This window comes from Castor canadensis, chromosome 1 (assembly GCF_047511655.1).
Source record: "Castor canadensis chromosome 1, mCasCan1.hap1v2, whole genome shotgun sequence".
NCBI classification, from domain to species: domain Eukaryota; kingdom Metazoa; phylum Chordata; class Mammalia; order Rodentia; family Castoridae; genus Castor; species Castor canadensis.
The window spans coordinates 138,001,444-138,020,194 of record NC_133386.1 but is presented as its reverse complement, the minus strand read 5'-3'; the positions used below and the strand labels follow the sequence as shown (position 1 = coordinate 138,020,194).

General features: G+C 40.5%; 2 protein-coding genes across 8 annotated transcripts in view; one reads left to right on the top strand and one right to left on the bottom strand.

Annotated features, from left to right (window-relative positions):
* Nucleotides 1-9,605: 9,605 nt before the first annotated feature.
* On the bottom strand, nucleotides 9,606-12,405 carry Coa4 (cytochrome c oxidase assembly factor 4 homolog). Its single transcript, XM_020182453.2, has 2 exons — nucleotides 12,260-12,405; nucleotides 9,606-10,251 (listed from the first exon to the last, which is right to left on the bottom strand). Exons 1-2 carry the CDS (start codon nucleotides 12,403-12,405, stop codon nucleotides 9,978-9,980), a joined length of 420 nt encoding a protein of 139 aa, XP_020038042.1. The 3' UTR covers nucleotides 9,606-9,977.
* The window catches only part of Paaf1 (proteasomal ATPase associated factor 1), a 43,340-nt gene continuing 34,835 nt past the window's right edge, over nucleotides 10,247-18,751 (top strand). The window contains exons 1-4 of one of the 7 annotated variants that reach the window (XM_074083362.1): nucleotides 10,247-10,476; nucleotides 10,631-10,667; nucleotides 14,230-14,270; nucleotides 17,166-17,269. Coding sequence is in view for 1 of the 7 variants with exons in the window: in XM_074083346.1 (XP_073939447.1) it covers nucleotides 12,507-12,553; nucleotides 14,230-14,270; nucleotides 17,166-17,269 (192 nt within the window). In the remaining 6 variants the exon portion in view is untranslated. The other 6 variants (XM_074083367.1, XM_074083383.1, XM_074083350.1 and 3 more) reach the window with 6 other exon arrangements.

The following is an 18,751-nucleotide window of genomic DNA, read 5'->3' as shown; positions in this document are numbered from 1 at the left end:
TGCTGCTGCTGCTGCTGCTGCTGCTGCTGTGTGTGTGTGTGTGTGTGTGTGTGTGTGTGTGTATGTGAGAGAGAGAGAGAGAGAGAGAGAGAGAGAGAGAGAGAGAAAGAGAGAGATGGAATTGAGGTCTGCCTATAAGTAAAATAAATTGTTTTGTGGGTTAGTAAGTGACTTGGCATTAAGTATTCAGGTAAAGATTAATAGCTGCCAGCTAAGTTTTCTTGGGATGAGTTTAAGCAAAGAAGTGAAAGTTGATCTTCGTCAGGGTTCAGCAAACTTTTGACTATGAAGCAAATTCTCCTACCCACTGCCTGGTTTTTTGTTTTTTTTTAATGATTTATTGAGGTGAAATTCATATGCCAGAAAATTAGCCATTTTAAAATGAATGATTTAGTGGCAATCGATACATTTACAATGTTGTGTGAGCACTACCTTTTATTAATTCCAAAACCTTATTCTCTGTTTTTATAAATACAAGTTTATTGGAACAGAGCCATATTCATTCACTTAATATTGTCTGTGGCTGCTTTAATGCTACAACGGCATTGTTGCAACACAATCCATTAAGCTAAAACATTCACTCTCTGGCCCTTTGTGGAAAGTTTGTCAAATCCTTGTCTGTATCACTGTTTCTCAAACTATAGCATGCATCAGGATCATCAGAATGAGGTATTTATTTATTTATTTTTGTGGTACTGGGATTTGAACTCAGGGCCTATACTTGAGCCACTCCACCATCCCTTTTTTTTTTGATGGGTTTTTTTTGAGATAGGGTCTCGACAACTATTTGCCCAGGGCTGGCTTTGAACCTCAGTCCTCCTGATCTGTGCCTTCTGAGTAGCTAGGATTACAGGTGTGAGCCACTGGCGTCTAGCTACAGGGTATGATTTTTTCAACAAATTGCTAGACTCCACCCCCAGATTTTTTGACTTCATACATATGAGGTAAGGATCTAGAATTTGTATCTTATAAGTTCCCAGGTAATGCTGATCCTGCTAATCCAAGGTTACCGCTTTGAGAACTTCTAGTCTATGCACCTTCTAATATTCTTCCTTTTCTGAGCGCTAGTGCATTCATACTTTTGTGCAGGATAGCTGCCACTTATTGAGCTAGACCTTATGCTAGGTACACATTAATTTTCTCACAAGTCTTTCAGGATGTGCATATGTGTGTTTATGAATGAGTATCTATGAGTATGTGTGTGAGCACATGTAAGTATCTGAGTTTGTCTCACTTTTTTTTTTCTATACTGAGGCTTGAACTCAGGGCCTTCACCTTGAGCCACTCCACCAGCCCTATTTTTGGGAAGGGTTTTTTAAGATGGGGTCTCTTGAACTATTTGCCCGGGCTGGCTTCAAACTTAGATCCTCTTGATCTGCCTCTTGAGTAGCTAGGATTACAGGCGTGAGCCACCAACGCCTGGCAGAATTTTTTTTTTTTTTTTTGCGTCTCACTTTTATTGATCTCTTATTATGCTTTGTATTGTACGGAGACTGTCTTTGAGGTTATTGGCATTATCCTGACTTTACAGATGAGAAGATGAAATTTGGAGAGATGAAATGACTTCCTAGAATCACACAGCTAATAAGCTAGTCTCTTTTCCCTCTGCTTCTCTGGGAACCTCTTCTCAGAGGTCTGTTAGAGCCTTGATCACTCTCAGCATTGCATGTACTTTTCTGAAACTTGTCCACTTCAGGCCTGCAGTCCTGCAGTTATTTTGGTTTCTTTTCTTGTTCTCCAAAGCAACAATAGGAAACTCAAATTTCTTTGCAAGGTATAACACTAAGGGGCAGGTACCCTTGATTAAAATGCTCCTCTCAATTCAAATGGAAATCTCAGCAGGTTGGGACTTCAAGTGAACCTCACTGGGAGTGTAGGCAGAATTTTCCAGTGAGGACTGATGCTTTGGTTGTAGAATTGCCCATTGCTGAGTCTCCTTATAGAAGAACAGGGGCCAAGAAATGAGTGTGAAACTGAGGAACATACAGTGATGTGCAGATTCAAAGGTGAATACATATATGCATACATACATACATATTGCCTTCATAGCAAATGGCAATGTCATGTGGACTCTTTTTTTTTTTTTTTTGGCAATACTGGAGGTTGACTCGGGGCTTGCTAAGCAGGCACTCTACCACGTGAGCCAAACCCCCAAACCTTTTTTGTGTTGGTTATCTTTGAGATAAGGTCTTGCTTTATGCCTGGGCAGCCTGGACAGTGAGCCTTCTATTTGCTTTCCTGCACAGCTGACATGACAGGTGCTCGCCATCTCATCCAGTCATTGGTTGAGATGGTTTCTCATGAACTTTTTCCCAGGGCAGGGCTTTAGCCACTGTACCTGACCCATGTAGACTTCTTTTAGGAACCTGGAAAGCACATAAGTCTTTTCCAGTTGCCCAGTTTCCTAGTTATCAATATGTGGAAGCAGAACTCAGGATTTCATAAATTAATATTGGAGCTGAAAGACCTTAGGACCCAGTCAGCCTACTTGTTTCTTTTAGTAATTGCAAGTTAGGGTCCCAAGAACAGGGCTCTCACAGGGTGTCTCACTGGCAGAGCAGCTGTAGGATTCAGATCTGATTTCTAGTCCCCACCCCTTTCCATCACATCACTGAGGGATGAGTCAGGCTTATCCCTTAAGCAGGATGCAGCTAGTTTCTGTCATCCTGGAGCTTTTCTGTCACTGACCTAGTTGATGATTTGTCCTCCCACTGGAGTCAAAGGGCTTTTGTTACTCACTTTAGTCTCACCTGAGAAGTGGAAATTGCTGTTAATGTTCTATCCTAGTGAAAGGGACAGAAAATAGTCTGATTGCTAGAACCTCAGGGCTACAAAACAATTACAAGCTTTATTTGACTCTCTAGAGTAAGGCCCAGAGGGAAATGGATCACAAGACAGTGAAATCAAATGGAACACAATTCTCCAGATTGAAAATACCTTTTTCTCCCTACCTGAGACAACCTGTTATAAAGAAAAGAGGTAGATAAACCTGGGTCATCCCTGGGCTTCTTCACCTATTGCTTTTGAGGCCTCTGGTGAGTTTATGTTTTCCTGGTGTGTTAGTTTAATCTCATCAAACTTCAGTTTTCTGGTCTGTAAAATGGGATAATCCCCTTTTAGGAGTTTGAGATTAAGCTATCTAACTGGCTGGCAGATGCTCAGTAAATGTTAGATTTCGTTGCCTTCTAAATAACTTCAATATACTTTTTCTTTTTTTTTCAATGTACTTTTTAAAGACTTTTTTTTTCTTTGAGGTATAATTTATGCTTAGTGAAACAGACCTTAAGTATGTGTACAATCAAATTTGAAACTTAATCTGTTTTGAAAATGCGTCTACCTTAAAAGCCATACTTCTTTCAAGATAAAGAATATTTCTGTCATCCCAGTAAGTCCCCTCATATTCTTTCAAAGTCATTCTCTCCCAGAAGCAACCACTAATCTCATTTCTATCGCAATAGATTGGTTTTACCTACCTAGTATTACATATAAATGAAATACACAGTATGTACTCTTTTGTGTCTAACTTCATTCACTTATCTGTTTTGTTGCATGTTCCAGTAATTCAGTCCTTCAGCATACTTTTAATTTTGGATGCCTCAGTTAGGGTTAATTTCTAGAAGGACCTCGAAAGCACAAGGGATAGGTAGGAAAGAAAAGTGGGGAAGGTCAGTGGGTTGGGAATCAGAATGGCTGGGCTATACTGTTGTCTCTACCAATACATGACCCTTAAGATAATCTGTTTTAGTGATTAGTTAACCACCGGAGAAGGAAACAGGTCCAAGATCAGCCATTTTGTCAGTGGCAGAGCCAGGGATCGGGCCAGCACACTTAAGTTTCTGGTTCAGTGCACATCACTGAGAGTTTTTTATTTTTGTGTTTTGTTTTTTGGTGGTACTGGAGTTTGAATTTAGGGCCTTGCACTTTCTAGGTAGATATTGTACCACTTGAGCCATATCCCCAGCCCTTTTTGCTCTAGCTATTTTCTAAATAGGGTCTTACTTTATGATCATGCCAAGATCCTCTTATAGGATGACAAGCATGAGCCACCACTCCCAGCTTTTTATTGGCAAACTTTTTGCCTTAGCTGGCCTCTCTATGATCTTCCCAGATCTCCACCTCCTGAGTAGCTAGAATTACAGGCATGAGCCACCATGCCCGGCCTTATTACTGCGGTTTTTAGAAATGAGTTTTTTTATGTACTTTAGTAACTTTCAAGAAGGACAGAATGCCAGAATGCAGTTTTCCTAGTCAAGGCCAACAGTTTCTTCAGCTTCATGTTTTTGTCCTTTTCCTCTGGGTGAGAATGCTTCCGCCTTGGAAGCCTGGAAAATAACTAGCTGTGGATTCTGAATGGGTATATGTTAGTCATAGAGAAAGAAAAGAAATCTAAACCTTTGGGCTATTTGGGTATTGTTAGCCATGCTGAGATACTTGGTCCCCTGTTTTAGGACCGTAAAGTATACTTAAGGAAGGAAAGTTCTCTGAGCATACTAGATCTGCTGGAAAGACACTGCAGACAGACTAGCCAGTGTGTCTTATGTTTGTTTAATCTGTACTTTGATCCCTTTGTGGTGTTTTTGTCTCCAAATGTCTGATCCTCCTGCATAATCTAAAATGATTCATTTAGCTCATATACTCTCCTGGAATAACTTTCATTCTCAGACATTTCAGCTAATTTTAGGGGATCAGCTCACCATTCAGACAGAATGCTCAGGCTCTGAAGAATAAAAATTCTAACTGGGAACAATCCCTACTTCTGTCTGCTTTAAGTCCTTGCTGGAGTAGAGGAGGTAATAAGCTCTAGCATTCGCTACAGAGGGAAGGATAAAGTTGCAATCTGGACTCTCTCCAGTTCTCTTCAGATTTCTAAAGTCAGCAGACCAAAGGCCTAGTCTGGCAACTTTATCAGAGGAAGGGCGGGAAAAAGGAGTATCTTCTTACCTATCTAGTAAAACACATTACAGTGCACCTTTGTACAGAGTTCAAGGCCAAGTCCCTGGCCAAGGACCTTGCAGGGAAGAGCAAAACCATGAGTCTGCCCTAGACCTAGTCAAGGTTAGCACCCAACCATGAGTCTCTGTTCATGCCTGACCCAAAACTGCAAGAAGTAGGTTGTAGATTGAGTCACACAGCTCCATGACTGTGGGCTGCAGAATTGAGAGACCAAAGAAAACCATACCAAACTAGTCTCCCTGGGTGACTTGCACTGACGTAATTTTCCTTTTGTTAAGGGCTGGCAAAAGTAAAGTAATAGTTAATGGTCATTGTGGTGTTTACTATGTGTTAAGCACTGTATTAGGCCCTAGGTGTTTGTGAGAGAACATGAGTAGAAGATAGCCTAGGCTTTAGCAAGACTGGCTTGGAGTTTAATCCTTAGCTCCTCTATAAAGAGAGGCAAGTGCTGTGTTGTGAGAACAAGATTAGATAACATAACTCAGGGCAGTTATTAGCACACAGTGATGCCAGAAACTATCTCGAAGCTCATTAGCAATAGTAACCCATTTAAACAATTCTATGAGGAAGGTCAACATTTATTAGTTTTTAGGCTCGTGAAGAAAGTTATTTATATGTATATATAGGTATATGTATATAAGTATACATATATGTATGTATATATGTCTATATATATATATATATATATATATATATACATTTTTACAGAAAACAGATAAACAGATTCTGTGATGTCAGGTAACTTGCCCAAAGTTACACAGCTAGTACATGGCACAGTGGGATTTGAAAGCAGTTAAACATAGCGATTGGCAGCAGTCTTTGAACTGCATTGCCTGAAGTAAATACTCAATAAATACTATCATCACTCAATAAATGTAAATCATTTTTACTATCTATTTATAATCATTCCCTCATTTAATTTTTTCTTCAGTGCTAGGAATCAAACCCAGAGTCTCCTATATGCTAGGCAAGCAGTCTACCACTGAGCTACACCCCTACCATCCTCATTTAATTTTCTTAGTAGGAAAAGAAGTAATAGCCCCCATTTAATTAAAGAAATAGGCTGTGTGTGGCAACAGAGTTCTCTACCTAATCAGATGCATCATGTGACCCGCCCAGTGCTAGCTCACCTGCTATGATTTGGAGAAGCCCCCAAGGGCTTGCCCTCTCTCCCTCCTGGCTTGTGGCACTATTGGGAAGTGGTGAAAACTAAGAGGTAGGGCCTAATGGGAAATCTGGGTGTGCCCCTGAATAGGATTTTGGGACTATTAGAAGTGCTGTTCCCAAATAGTGATCAAAGAAACACTTGGGAGCTGCTTGCCAAGGCAAAAAAAAAGTTGTACTTCTGCTGAAGGGTGCAGCCACAGACCTAAATCTGATAGGCAGAGTACACCTGTGTGGGAATCTGACTGGTCCACATTTGGCCTCACAAAACTCAGAGGCTAGTTTTTGTTTGGGCTAAGGACAAGGTTTTCTGGTGCAGTGACATTTACAATTCAGTGAGAGAGTGATTACTCATGGTTTACAGTTCAGTGAGAGAGTGAGTTCTGAAGGACCCCTGCAGATAGGAGACTGGGAGGCTGACATTTTCTCTAATGTAGTTAGAGGAGGAGTTGACATACTCAAAGGAATGAAACTTTAAGATGGTAAGCAAGCAGTTTGAGATTAGGACATCTGATAATACAGAGCTCTTTGACCACAAGAACCTTGCAGTGTCAAGCAACATTTCACAAAGCATGTAGACAGCATTTCGGGGAGGTTAGCTAGCATCTACACAATGGTAGCTATTCATTAACTCCTTTGAGAGAAAAGACCTGACTTGAGTTGATTCTCATAGGACCCCGGCCCCTCTTCCTCTTTTTTTCATTCCTAGCCAGGAGGTGAACTAACTGCTTCCAGCACATGTCACCATGATGTGCTGCCTCACCACAGCCCCAAAAGCAGTGGGATCAACTGACCATGAACTAGAACCTCCTAAACTGTGAGGCAAAATACATCTTTCCTCTTTTTTAAGGTAAATTTTATAGTAATGAAAACTGACCAACACATCTGTTAGAGCTGGAATCCTCCGAAATTTGCGCCCTCCATTTAGCTGGTTTGGAAACCATTCTTTCTGCTAAGGATGGTGATTCACTAAACCTCTCTGATAACATCACCTTACTACTTCCATGACCTAGTATTTTTAATTACACAAATTAAAAGATGATTTCTACTTACGGTGGCTCTATTTATTTTTCTACTTAACAATGGACCAAAGTAAAAGCTGTACTTCAGTTCTTGAATTTTGATCTTTTCCTAAGCTAGCAATATACAGTATAATATTCTTATGATCCTGGGCAGTGGCAGTGAATCCGAGCCCCCACTCAGCCATAAGGTCATGAAGGTGAACAACTAACACTCTATAGTGAACTGTGTAGCTAAACTATGATGTCCAGTAGGTCAGGCCTGGGCAAGTGCTCGGCAAGTGCTGGCAAGTGCTGGCAAGTACTCTACCACTGAGCTACACCTCAGCCCTCAGTGCTTCTTTTTTTGAGACAGGTTCTTGCTATGTTGCCCAGGCTGGCCTGGAACTTGTGATTCTCCTGCCTTAGCTTCCTTAGAAGCTGGGACTAAAGGTATGTGCCCAAATGCTTCCTTAATGCATTTTAAAAAATAATGACTCAATCATGTTATCATACTAATTAATGGGTTTTATTGTGATAGTTCCATACATGCCTATACAGTGTTTCTTTGATCACATATCCCTTCTCTCTACTACTCTTTTTTGCCCTCCTTTCTTCCCTCCCCACTAGATCCCTTCCCTAGTATTTCTTCTGCTTAAATGTTTTTTTTTTTTTTTTCAGACAGGGTCTCAATTTGTAGTTCAGTCTGGCCTCAAACTTGTGATCCTCCTGCCTCAGCCTCTCAAGTGCTGGGATGAGTGGCATGCACCACCTTGCCTGGCTGTTAAATGCATTTTTTATTTATATTTTCAACTTATGATGGGTGTTTATTGGGATATAACCATATCACGAGTGAAGGACCACTGTACACAAACATTTCTCCTGTAGAAGATTTGAATTACAACCAAAAAGAGACCTTATTTATTGATTTTTTTTGTCTGTACTGGGGTTTGAACTCCGGGCTTCCAGCTTGTAAGGTAGGTGTTGTAGTGCTTGAGCTGTACTTTCAGCCCCAAGTAGAGACCTTATTGATGGAAATTTAATTATGATAATTGTAAACAGTGCTGTAATGCATATATGTCTTGTAAAATTCTCAGAGGATCTCTAAGAGTAATTACTGTTTGTATATTTAAAATATTTATGGATACCATCAGGTGCCCTCCCAAAGCTTTACTCTGATCCCTTCACTAGTGTGGACATACCTGTTTCTCCCTGTCCCAACCAATACTGGCAATTATAGATACTTTTCATTTTTGTCAGGAGAATCAGCTAATACTTTGTTTTTAAAGTCTGCATTTCTCTGATTATCTGTGACATAGAACATATTTATATTTTTCTATGCCTTTTCATCTTGACTTCTGGGTACTTTTCATTTATTCCAGTTGGCAATCCTTTCTTACAAATAGGTAATTTATACTTCAATTTTAAAGGTTCAATCTGGAGATTCTTGCTGACAGCTCCAGCAGTGCTTACTCCCTCTGATGACCCACAGCACTGAGGACAGATGGGCCTCCAGATACAGACAGCTTTATTTACCTGGTCATTCCTTCAGTTTGAAATAAATATTTTTTTTTTGGTGGCACTGGGTTTGAACTTAGGGTCTCACATTTGCTAGGCAGGTGTTCTTACCACTGGAGCCCCTCCTGCCAGCCTTTGTTTTTGTGAAGGGTTTTTTGAGATAGGGTCTCACAAACTATTTGCCTGGGGTTGGCTCCAAACCTCGATCATCCTGATCTCTGCCTCCTGAATAATTAGGATTACAGATGTGAGACACCAGCACTTGGCTGAAATAATATTTTATTGTTCCTTAAACTCCTCATACCTTCTTCATTTTCATTCCCTTTTCTCTAAAATACCAGTAGATTTTAGGTTCTACTGTACTTCAGATTTGGGTCTAATATACAGGTACTCAAGAAATGTCTGTTACAATGGCAAGAGCATTCCTGCTTCTGTGGCAGGGGTCATTTCCCAAGCCTCTTCCCACTCCAGGAATGTGCAAGATTATAAGTAATGGCAACTTTTATGAATGGGATAACACAAATTTCTAAAAGGAAGCATTATACCATTCAGCTTGGCAAGACGTTGAGAAGCAGGACTATAAGCTCCCAGTTTCTAAAAGCTGAAAATCTGTAGTGTTAAACATACTTTTGAAATGTCAGGCCAACTCTGTGTGTTGGCTGGGGAAGGAGCAGACTCTGTATCTGTTAATTGGCAGAGTCTGGCATATAACAGGTACTCATTATTTATTGAAATAGTTGTCTGTTTCCTTTCTTCCTTCCATATACTAAAATACCCTTTTTGAAAGATAAAGGCACTCATGGTTGGAAATTAAGTTAACAGCTCCAGTGGTGTTTTATCTCCATTTCTGAAACTAGACTCTACACAACATGAAGGCAGAGGTTGCATTACTCGTTATATCAGTTTCCAACATACAATGCCTCAGAAACATTTTCTGTTGAATTTGTGACTGAAAAAAAATGAAGACCTGGATAGGTAATCAATTTACCTTTAATCTTTAACTTATTCCTGAAATTATAATGTCCCCGCAATCCTCTCAGTACCTGGGACACTGAACCAAGAGGTGTGATAGGGGAGTTCCCTTACCCCATTCTTTGTTTTACATACAAGTACTGGTGGAACAAGACAAGTGAGAATGTGTGAAATGTGCCATTAAAGTATGATAGCTCTGTGTGGTAATCACGTCCAAACTCACAGTGTCTGGTTCTCATCCTTAGTCCCAGAGACTATTTCCAAGTTTTACACTTCCTGGCCCTCACTTCTACCACTTAGGATTTCTTCCTCTCAGAGTCTCTGTGGGTGCTGGTTTTTGTAGAGCCATCCTTGGAACAGGTGGTGAGGGTCTCAGCGCTGGGCACTGGCTTGCTCTTTCCTCCTCTGCAGCTCTTCCCGCCGCTTTGCCTGCTGTTCACTCATGCAATCCCTGAAAGCCTGCACTTGTGGTTGGCACTGCCGCCAGTCCTGGTGCTGGGCCATGCACTCCTGCACTGCAAAGTGGGAGGCAGCACAGCCAGAGCGGGTGATCAGCTGGTCCAATGGGTCTTCTTCCTCATCCTCTTTCTTCACCTGTCGGGTCCAGGTGTGACCTTGAGGGACTGAGGTTGACATCTTGAGGAGTCTAGAATATCAATAGACAAGGTTAAAGTACAGACAGTATATGTAAGATTCCTGTATTACAAATATCACAGAAAAAAGGCACTGTTAGAGCCTATTCATGTGACTGTCTGCCCTGGAAGACTATAAATTCCTTGAGGACAAATACAGAGCTTACCTTAGTGCCTCTAGCACTAGGCCGGACGGAGAGCAGGCCTGAAAAATGGTGTGAATTAAACTGAAGAATAAGGTATGTGATTTTTACTAGTACTCAATAAGCTCAATGGATTTGGTTAACGGAATATGAATTAAGCAAAACGTTATCTTTTTGGAGAAGCCATCTGATCTACTTCAAAATAATTACTTTTCTCTTTTCTCCTACTGGCCTTATTCTCTGCCTGAAGAACAAAGCTTAACACTTGGAAGGAGATCCAGATATGGGTAGGTTTTGACACATGGGAAGGATGGAAAGAGTTTAGTGTGGCTGTAGCACAGAGCATGCAGAAGGCAGGGCCAGAGATGAGTCTATGGGGTGAAAATGCTTGTCAACTATACCCAAATGTGAGGAGTATTTGCCCAGACTGTTTCCCAAGACTATCTGTTTCAAGAGCACCCAACACAAAGTAGCAAAAAGGAACTTAACGTTTGAAGAGAAATGACTTTAGCCTCTATACAAATTTTGCCATTAATGTCTCTTCTCTATCTCATTCATTCAACAGATGATTAATGAGTATCTATTATGTACTAGCCTAGAGTATAAAGGGGTGGCCAAGTTGGAAGTGATCCCTGCCCTAGATAAGTAAACAGGGAGTTTAGGACAGTGTGCACAGACAGGACTGTAAACACAGTCAATAGTAGGAATACAAAGGGAAGGCTTGCTGGAGGAAGTGATTTCTAAGCTGAGACTCAAAGGAGGAGTAAGAGTTAGCTTGACATGAGTGTAATCAAAAGTAATCAAAATCAGGCATATGTCCACTGTGTGTGAGGCCCCTGGGTCTGATCCCCAACACCACAAAACAAAAAGAAAAAACACTTCAGTGACTGGAGAAAATATAAGAAAAAGACAAGAAATGAAAACTGGCAGAATGACTAAGTGATCCTAACAAGGCTTTGCAGGCCACTTTAAGCAGTTTAAGACTTTTATCCTGAGGACAATGGGAAAGTCAAAAGAAGGATTGAGGCACTTTTTTTTTTTAATCTCTACACAAAACTCATGTGCAAGGGTAAAGCCTTGAGTTCAAACACCAGTACCACCAAAAACCACAACAAACAAAAAAGAAAAAACACCTCATTTTCTTTGGACGCAGATTAAGTTGAGAGGGGAAAAGGCTTTGGAGTAGACATGGATTGGAAACCTAACTTTGTTCTTTATAGTTCTCTCACTGGGTGTTCTTAGGCAAGTCACTTAGCAATCTTTGAAAAACAGAGATGATGTTTGTAAAGAGACTGGTGCGAACAACCAGTTGGGTAAATTAATAGTTTCCGTTACTGTACGTTTTCTCTTCCTAAAACACACTGAGGTCTTTGAAGGCTAGAAGCAAATCTCTTCGAAGAACGGAATGCAAAGTGCCTTGCATCCTAAACCATGAGATTCAGATTCAAATCCTAGCACCATGCCTTACCACGCATGCAATCTTTTAAATTCCTCATTAACAGTAGTTAACTCTCAGAATCAGAGTGAGGATTGACATAACGAATGAAAAGTGCTCTGGAACACAGAAGGACTCAGTCAATCCTGCTTCAGTCTCCCCTGGAGTTAAAAGTCGACTCCGGCTCAGAGGTCAGGGTTAGAGGTCAGGCGAGAGGGTTGGCAGCTGGATCGTGGAGGCAGCTGGATCGTGGAGGCAGCTGGCCTGGACTAGGAAAGCATGAAAAGGATGGGGAAGTAGAAATTCCCAGGCAGCCAGGTCACCTGAAGCAGCGATCCTACTTGCAGGAGACCACGCATGCGCGCGCGTGTCCGGCAGCGCGCTCCCGTAGTGTCCGCAATGCCTCGCCGCGCAAGGACCCGGGACCCAAGATGGGGTGCTCACCGAACAGGTGTAGAAAAGAGTTCGAAAGGCGCGGCGGCATGAATCTCGCCGCCAGTTACGAACCGTCCGCCTCGCTCTCCAGGAACCAGGTCCTCATGGGAGCGCGCATACAGAAGGGCGGGGGAAACCCACTGCCTGTTTTTCATTGGTGTACATCCCGCCCTTCGCCCTCCGCCCTCGCGCCTCTTTCTGAGGGACCCTCTTCCGGGAAGGGGCGGAAGAGGCGGGCTGGTGGAGGCGGGGCAAGATGGCGGCGCCTTTGAGGATTCAGAGCGACTGGGCCCAAGTCCTCAGGTGAATGCAGGCCCAAATCAGGGAGAGGAGGCGGGTAGCACATGTTGCCCTTGCATCAAGGAGAACCATGCCTGGTCAAGGATGTAAAGGGAACTAGGTCCAGGAAAAAGCCTCAAACCTGCATGGTCCATTTGTGAACAGCGATCCTGAGACCAAACGAACATATGTGCACGCCGTGATCATGCGTCAGAACTGGGATCAGTGAGCTGGAGAAAGGGAAACTGCGCGTAGGGAAGACACTTGCACTCCCTACCACTTTGCATACGTGATAGAGTCTTTGTGTCTTCCTAGGCCCCCCGGCGCTATATTAGATATATTGGACTGTCCTGTCCAGTAAACAGTGTAACACCTACCATGTCCAGGCCCTGTATTAGGTGCTTGGTGGAGTTCTAAATTTAAGTGGTTACTCAGCTTCAAGAAACTGGTATCTTAGTTGGGACCAGGCAGCAAACCATTAATTCATTTAACATATATTTATTGATCATACACTGCTAATTAATTCTCTAGGCATCAGGGTGAAAGCAGTGCCATAAATGACTATTATTACTAATAAAAGTTTTTCAAATTGAAACCATGGTGAAGATGAATGGAGCATAGTCTTCTGCACTTAAGACACCTTCTGACTTGAGATGAAAAAAAAAAAGAAATGCACACCTTACTAGGTGGGACTGAAAATATAGCTCACTAGAATACAGAATGTAATAAAGGAAGAACAGTAACATTAGGTGCCTCAAGGGGCGTGTGAGAGAATGCAAGATCAGAATAAGAGGACATAACTTGCCTAAGGTTGTACATTGCAGGGTGGCTGTCAACCTAGATCTTTTTCTTCAAAAGTGCAGCCCCTTCTCCCCTTTTTTCCCTTTTTGCAGTACTGAGGATTGAATCCAGGACCTTGTGCTTGCTAGGCAAAGGGTCTACCACTTGAGCTATGTCCCCAGGCCCCTATCCCCAGTTTTGTTTTTGAGGTAGGGTCTCTAACCTTGCTTGTTCTGGCCTCAAACTTGTGAACCCCCTGTCTCAGTTTCCCAAGTAGCTGAAATTACAGATGTGTGCTGCCACCATGCCCAGGTAGCGTAGGCCTTTTCCATTGTGCCCTAAAACTCAGGGTAAAGAGATTGGGATTTGGAAGACTGTGGAGGTGTATTCTAAAACATAAAAAGTCAATGTGAAGTGTTAAAAAGAACACAGACCTCATTGTGTACCAGTCTCAGATTTTAATTCAAACTTCATAGCTACCTGACTAAGTGATTTTTCTGTGAGCTTCAATTTTTTTTATCTTTAATGTGGGGATAAAAAGTATCTTGTTTGGTTGTTGTGAGGATTAATGATGCTGTATGCAAAGTGCCTAGCACAGTCTGTTTTACAGTAATCCCAATAAATACCTAGATATAATAATGATTTTTTTTTCAAATGAACTCCCTATTGGTCAAAGTATTTGAGCATTGATTTAACAAATAGTTAATCTATTCATTAAATACTTAATCCACAACTAATTCTACAATAAATAACATTTGACTGTTTTAGACTGATCTATGCCCGAATGGGAAGTTGAACTAGATCATGTATTAAGTACTATGACCAAAATAGAGATTATATGACCTTTGTTCTCTCCTTGTACCAGTAGTGTCCTGTTCACCTTTGTGTGAGCCTAATTAGGCTTTTGTCTTTTGCCACAGGAAAGATGAAGGGGAGGCCTGGCTGAGCTGTCATCCCCCAGGTAATGTCCAATAAATCTGTATGTTATCCCTTTAAAGGATTTACTACCTCTAGAATAAAGCTTTCTGCTGGCCCAGCCTCCTTGCACAATGCTCTTGTTCAAACATGTTTGACCAGCCTGTGCTCTACTAACATCACTCCCACTCCATTACAGGACAAGATCTTTTATTTGGAAGCCTTATTCATAGAGACTTGCTAGTGCATCTGAATCAGTTCCTTAGCCTTATGTTGTTGTATTCCAAACTCTTCTATAGCTTTAAGGGTAGCCTTACTGATGATAATTCCTGGATCTACAGCTTTAGCCTTGACTTTTCTTCAAGGTCAAGTAGATGGAACAGTTGTTTGTTAGACATTTCTGCTTGAAGTTCTCACTGTCATGTTGAGATACTTGGCTTACTAAAGTTTCTGAGCACATTTGTTACCAGATGGATTCTCTTTCTTCATTTTCTCATTTCATAAGTTACCATCATTCTTGTAGGCATCAGAGTGAAAACTAGTTACTTCACCCAGTCATATCTAGACATCTCCCAAGACTTAACCAGTTTTTCCCTTGGATGACACTCTTTTGTCATTCCTGACCATTCCACTGTAGCCCTTCCCAAACCTAATCAACCCTCCTCCTGAATTTTGTGAGAAGGTTTTGTTTTACTGATTATCATTTCAGATGCCATTGCTGTATTGTATTTCTATGAGAAATTCAGGGTATTTCTTTTCTTTTCTTTCTTTTGTTTTGCAGTACTGGAGATTGAACTCAGGCACTCTACCCTTGAACCACACACTCAGTCCTTTTGCTTTTAGTTTACTTTGCATGTATGATGTCTGCTAACTTTGCCCAAGCTGGCCTTGGACTGAAGATTGTAATCCTCCTACCTCAGCCTCCCAAGTAGCTGGGATTACATGTTTACACCACCATGCTTGGCTTGATTTTGAGATAGGGTTCACTAACTCTGCCTCCTGAGTAGATGGGATTACAAGTTTGAACTCAGGACTTCATGCTTACTAGCCAGACACTCTACCAATTGAGCAACACCTCTAGTCCTTTTTCTTTAAGTTATTTTTCAGATAGGGTCTTGTTTTTGCTTAGGGTAGTCTTGACCATGATCCTCCTACCTATTTCTTTCAGGTAGCTGAGATTACAGATATGTACTACCATGCTTGGCTTTTTTGTTGAGAGGGAGTCTCAACTAACTATTTGCCCAGGCTGGTATCAAACTGTGATCCTGTCAGTATCCATCTCCCAGGTAGCTGAGATTACAGGCATGAACCACCATGTCTGGCCTTTTTTTTTTTTTAAACCCAATTAGAAATAAGAACCATTTTTGTTTAGTTAAATGTTGACAAAATTCTCAAAGTATATAATCATATGTAATAATTAAAGTCCATTTTGTAAATGTCACTGTGGACCCCAGTGTAACAATAATATGATAAAAATTTATTATTTAATTATTTATTTATTTGCTGTTCTCGTGTTTGAACTTGGAGCCTACACCTTGAACCACACCGCCAGCCCTTTTTTGTGAAGAGTTTTTTGAGATAGGATCACTTTAACTATTTGCCCAGGCTGGCTTCGAACCTCAGTCCTCCTGATCTCCGCCTCCTAAATAGCTAGAATTACAGGTATGAGCCACTGGCACCCTGCTGATAATAACACATTTTTTAAAAAAGAATTAAAGTGCAGAAAATTTTATCAGTTAGACTTTTCTACTTTATTTTCTTGGCTGGCACTCTCCTACTTGAGCCCACCCCTAGCCATTACTTTATTTTCTTTAGCTTAAGTCCATAATAATTAAAATTTGTTCTTGTTGACATAGGTTAAAGGGAATTTATTTATAAATTCATTCAATAAATATTTGTTAAACCTCTGCTATATGCTGTTAGAGCTGATAATGCAGAATTTTTTCACAATTAATTGTAAAGAAGAGTGAGTCTGTAACTAAAAATCACTTGGAAATGATCTTACCTTCTTTCTAGCCAGGACCTATCTTGCTTTCAAACTATTGCTCAATTCTCCCCCAAACAAAGCCCCCCACCTCTTGTGTGAATCCATGATGGTTTCTATTTCCCTCTTACTCCTGGAACTTCAGGTTGATGCAGCAGTGTTTACTGAATAGCTTGTAACTAGGGTTTTTTTTTTCTTCCAGTACTGGGTTTTGAATGCAGGGCCTACACCTTGAGCCACTCCACCAGCTTTTTTTTTTGTGTGTGATGGATTTTATCAAGATAGGGTCTCTTGAACTATTTGCCCAGGCTGGCTTTTAACCAGGATCCTCTTGATTGCTGCCTCCTGAGTAGCTAGGATTACAGGTGTGAGCCATGGCACCCAGCTATATCTAGTTTTTGAACTCAAAGACTTCATAGTCTAGCTGCAAAGTCAGACATGTAAACTGTGTCATAAGTTGTTGTAGAAATGAGTATATAAAATCCAGGAGAAGCATGAAAAATGTCTTTTAACTTCTTTCTACCATCTGCATATGTTCACAAATAGGCTAATACATATTTTAAAATATTTAAAATAAATATTTTATTTAGCTCATATCACTGAAAGATCAGTGTTCTACTTAGGCAGATTTTCCAGATTACTGAAGCTTAATTCTTTGCTGTGTTTTTTATATATATAAATCTATGACCTTTACCTTTCATCCATGGAAGAATTATACTTCATAGCCAGTAAACAAGTTGAGACAACTATGGCAACTTCTCTACAAATATATCTCTGTATAAATATATCTCTAAATCTTTGTTCCTAACTTTTAGCCTTTCAGTATATTCTCTCCCAAATTAGGAATCTATTTTTTTTCCATAGGCATACCATCTACACACATGTGTGAATTGTGTCTTTAAGGAGAAAAATACCAAGTTCTTATTTTTTGAGACATGCTTCTTTTGTACTGTGTAGGGAAACCATCTTTGTATGGCAGCCTAACTTGTCAAGGAATTGGCCTAGATGGCATCCCAGCGGTTACAGCTTCGGAAGGATTTATTGTGAATGAAATAAACAAGGTAGGTTTTGATGTCTTGTAGATGATATAGTATCCACATGGTCCTACCCATTTATCTATTTCACACATCTACACTGTTACCTGTGTATGTGTGTATCTGTGTCATCTTCATTTCATTTGTATAATAATCATACCTTTTGCTATCTTTAGTGTCAAGAGTTTTCTATTTCTCTTTAGTTGCATTTATTTTTGTTTGTTTTCAGACAGGGTTTCGCTATGTAGCCCAGGTTGGCCTCAGCCTCCCCACTCTTGAGCTTATAGAATATGTGCCACCATATCTAGCTTACATTTACTTTTTTTTTTTTTTTTGAGGGACTAGAGTTTGAATTCAGGGCTTTGTGCTTGCAAAGCAGACACTCTACCTTTTGAGCCACACCTCCAGTCCATTTTGCTCTTATTATTTTGGAGATGGGGTCTCCAGAACTGTTTGCTCAAACTGGCTTCAAACTGTGATCCTCCCGATCTCAACCTCCTAAGAAGCTAGGATTACAGGCATGAGCCACTGGCACCTTGCTATGTTTTCTTTTTTTGTCTTATGTTTTTATTTTTTATTTTTATTTTTTTTGTTTTATTATTCATATGTGCATACAAGGCTTGGGTCATTTCTCCCCCCTGCCCCCACCCCCGCTATGTTTTCTTTTAAATGGAATCTTTTACTTACCTTAAACCAACTTTGATAATGCAAGCTACATGTATAATTTTAAATGTTCTAACAGCCACATTAAGAAGGCAAAAAAAGATAGATGAAATTAATTTTAATTATTTTATTTAACCTAATGTGTCTAACATATTATTTCAATTTGTAATTAATATACTTTTTTTTTTTGGCAACATTGGCGTTTGAAATCAGGGCCTCATGCTTGCCAGGCAGGGACTCTACAACTTGAGCCACACTGCCAGCAATATACATACTTATTAATGAGATGTTTTACATTCCTTTTCTTAAACTTTCAAAATCCTATGTACATTTTATACTTATAGCAGAGCTCAATTCAGACTCTAATTTTTTATTGGAAATATTTTATCTATGTTTTTATTTAATATAAACACAGCGCAGCTCAATGGTAGAGCATGTGAGAGACTCGGGGTTCAATTCTTTGCATAAATAACAAAACTAAAAATCCCCCATGCTTTTACCTGGGTGTGGTGGTGCACACTAGTAGTCTCAGCTACTAGATGCAGGAGGGTTGCTTGAACCCAAGAGTTCAGAGCAAGCCTAGGCAATGTATCTAGACCCCATCTGTTAAAGAAAACAAAAGGAAACAGATTAATACCTAAACAGCTCCAAACTAAAAGTTTTCCAATCACTGGATCAAGTATTGAGTATCTGTTTTTAAATTAGACTTTAAGTTAGAATTAAAAATACAGTTCTTCATTTGCTTTGGCCATGTTCAAGTGTAAATGGCCTTATGTAGCTAGTACCTATGATATTGGACAGCACAGCCTTACAGTCTGTACTGACTAGACTGTGATGAAGAGCCTA

Coding starts and splice junctions, on each gene's coding strand:
- Coa4 (XM_020182453.2), bottom strand. CDS start 12,405: ATGAAAAACAGGCAGTGGGTTTCCCCCGCCCTTCTGTATGCGCGCTCC. Junction 10,252..12,259: donor CTCTTTTCTACACCTGTTCG/GTGAGCACCCCA, acceptor TTGATATTCTAG/ACTCCTCAAGATGTCAACCT.